Source organism: Gavialis gangeticus, unplaced genomic scaffold (assembly GCF_001723915.1).
Source record: "Gavialis gangeticus isolate Ggan-Ray unplaced genomic scaffold, GavGan_comp1, whole genome shotgun sequence".
Lineage (NCBI taxonomy): Eukaryota > Metazoa > Chordata > Crocodylia > Gavialidae > Gavialis > Gavialis gangeticus.
In genome coordinates this window covers 103,123,233-103,125,395 of record NW_017728992.1, presented here as the reverse complement: position 1 = coordinate 103,125,395, position 2,163 = coordinate 103,123,233, and the positions used below count along the sequence as shown (strand labels likewise).

The 2,163-nt window shown below is 40.5% G+C and overlaps 1 protein-coding gene across 5 annotated transcripts in view; it reads left to right on the top strand.

Annotated features, from left to right (window-relative positions):
* Positions 1-2,163, top strand: part of SS18 (SS18, nBAF chromatin remodeling complex subunit) — an 87,064-nt gene that overhangs the window by 7,849 nt on the left and 77,052 nt on the right. For all 5 annotated transcript variants that reach the window (XM_019526474.1, XM_019526455.1, XM_019526464.1 and 2 more), the window contains exon 3: positions 1,463-1,547. In XM_019526474.1, the coding sequence (XP_019382019.1) occupies positions 1,463-1,547 (85 nt within the window). The remainder of the gene's footprint in view (positions 1-1,462; positions 1,548-2,163) is intronic.

The window sequence follows — 2,163 nt, the reverse complement described above, 5'->3', positions numbered from 1 at the left end:
TCTGGTAAACAGCGCATCCCCAATTCCCTGCTGTCCTCCCCTGATAAATTTATAGGCAGCCACAAGGTCAACCCTCAGCCGTCTTTTGTGTAGGCTGAAGAGATCCAGATCTCTCAACAGAGCACTGAGGCATAATAGAACTTTGACTGGATCTTTTATAAGCTAAATACATGCATGCAGTAGCTGAAAATATCTCTACCAGATATTAATAGGTATATTTAATAATTCTCCCTGGTGTTCTCTGCACAGTCTTGTTTATGGGTTTCTGTAATTATAATGTTGACTGGGTACTTGGCTTTAAATCGCCTTTTCTTGCTTTCTGTTTGCCAGGGAAGGTGGGAATTTACAATAATCTTCAGTGGTTTATCATCTCTCCTACTGCTGCTTAATTTTTGGCAGCCTAGATGCCTGGTCTGTGTTTCTTGGTTCCTTTTGCTCCTCAACTATAATTTAGATTCCAGGACCCTTAGTCACTTAATGCCTGGTTCTGTAGAACAGTGTCACAAGCATGTATTATAACCCTATAAATTCTCCTCTATTTTATGAAAAATACGAAGCAAGAGGTATTAAAGGGGGGCTGGGGCGGAGAGGTTCTAGAGAGAAAACAAAACAATGTTAGTTGTACCATGTGCAGCCAAACAGTCCATTTTGCAACAAAAAGATGTATTCTGTGGTAAGTGATTTTTGATAACCAGATTACCCCAGTTCTAGTCACAAAGTCCATGTGGCTCCAGGTGTGAGTACTAGGATTGTTTGCACACCTAAGTCACTGTTTCAGGCTCTTTGTAACCTTTAAATAGAGGTTTAAAAACTTGACTGCATAAGCAATTATATTCTTAATGGCAAGAGCCAGAGTGTAGAGCACTTTGGCAGCAACGGGGTAAATTGTGGCAAATCCTGATCATTTGCATATGATATCCCTGATCATGATTTGCATGTAGGTATCACTTCTTGCTGCTGAGGCATGCAAATAAGAGAAGTGAGTTCTGTGATTAAGTAGTACCCATGCATGTCACCAGAGCACATGCCAGTATTGTGCTGAGGTACACTGTGCCTGAAAGAGCTACCCTGTGTGAAGGAGGCTCACTGTCGTCACACAGCACTGTAGATACCCAGTGGATCAAATGGTAACAATGCATATGCATTTTTATGCAGCTTAGTTTCCTTTACTTACCTGGAGCAGAGACTTAAATGTAATCTTCCTCTGTTTCTGTTGTTCTATGCATTCTTCTAGCACATGTACAGGCATAACCTTTTTCTGAATTGTCAAAACACAGATTGGTGGCAGAGATGGAAATGTGGAAAATGGGCAACTTCATAAAATAATTCCCAGGATCTTTTGAACCTTGATGGAAGTAGTGGAGTTACCATATAGTATCTACTATATATGTAAACTTGGAGAACGTGAATGAAAAAGTTGTCTCCTAGCTCCTTTTAAACCTGTCATGCTTTGTTTTGATAGGTATCAGCAGATGTTGCATACGAATTTGGTCTACCTAGCCACTATAGCAGACTCCAATCAAAATATGCAGTCTCTACTACCGGCAGTGAGTACCTTTTGCAATAATATTAGAACTGAGGCAGTCATATCCATATGGAATGCTGATAGTATGAGAAAACAACAGGAGACTACACAAACTTTTGGATAAGGGAATCTCTTCGTGTAGGTCCTTGGAGCCAGTAGCTCTCGCTGCTCAGCTTTTTTCCCCTATATTTCTCTCTCAAGCCAAGTTAAAACTAGTCCTATGGTTTAAAAATAGCATGCAGATGCCTTTGGCCTGACACAATGGAAAGCTCTCATCTCCTGAAATAAGGGTGTCCTTGGTGTGAAACTGTTCTGCCGCTGCAGGTCTAGCCAGCTCCTGTAACAGTTTTCTATCTTCTATATATGTGTGCCGAATTGAGAGAAGTCATGGCCACAGAGTGACATTATGGCGACCTCAGTTGGCAAAAACTAATTTGGCCTCTAGCTGGCTCTTGCCCAATTTCTGCATCATCAGTTTATGGCACTGTATTATGATAAAGGAGTCAAAGATAATTTGCATGGGCTCACCTTTGAGTTCTTGTTTGATCTTCAGTGCTTCAATTTTAAAATGTTGATGTTGATTTGAAATTGGTTTTTAGTTGGAACTTTTGCGAATAGATATTCTTGCAACTCTCCTT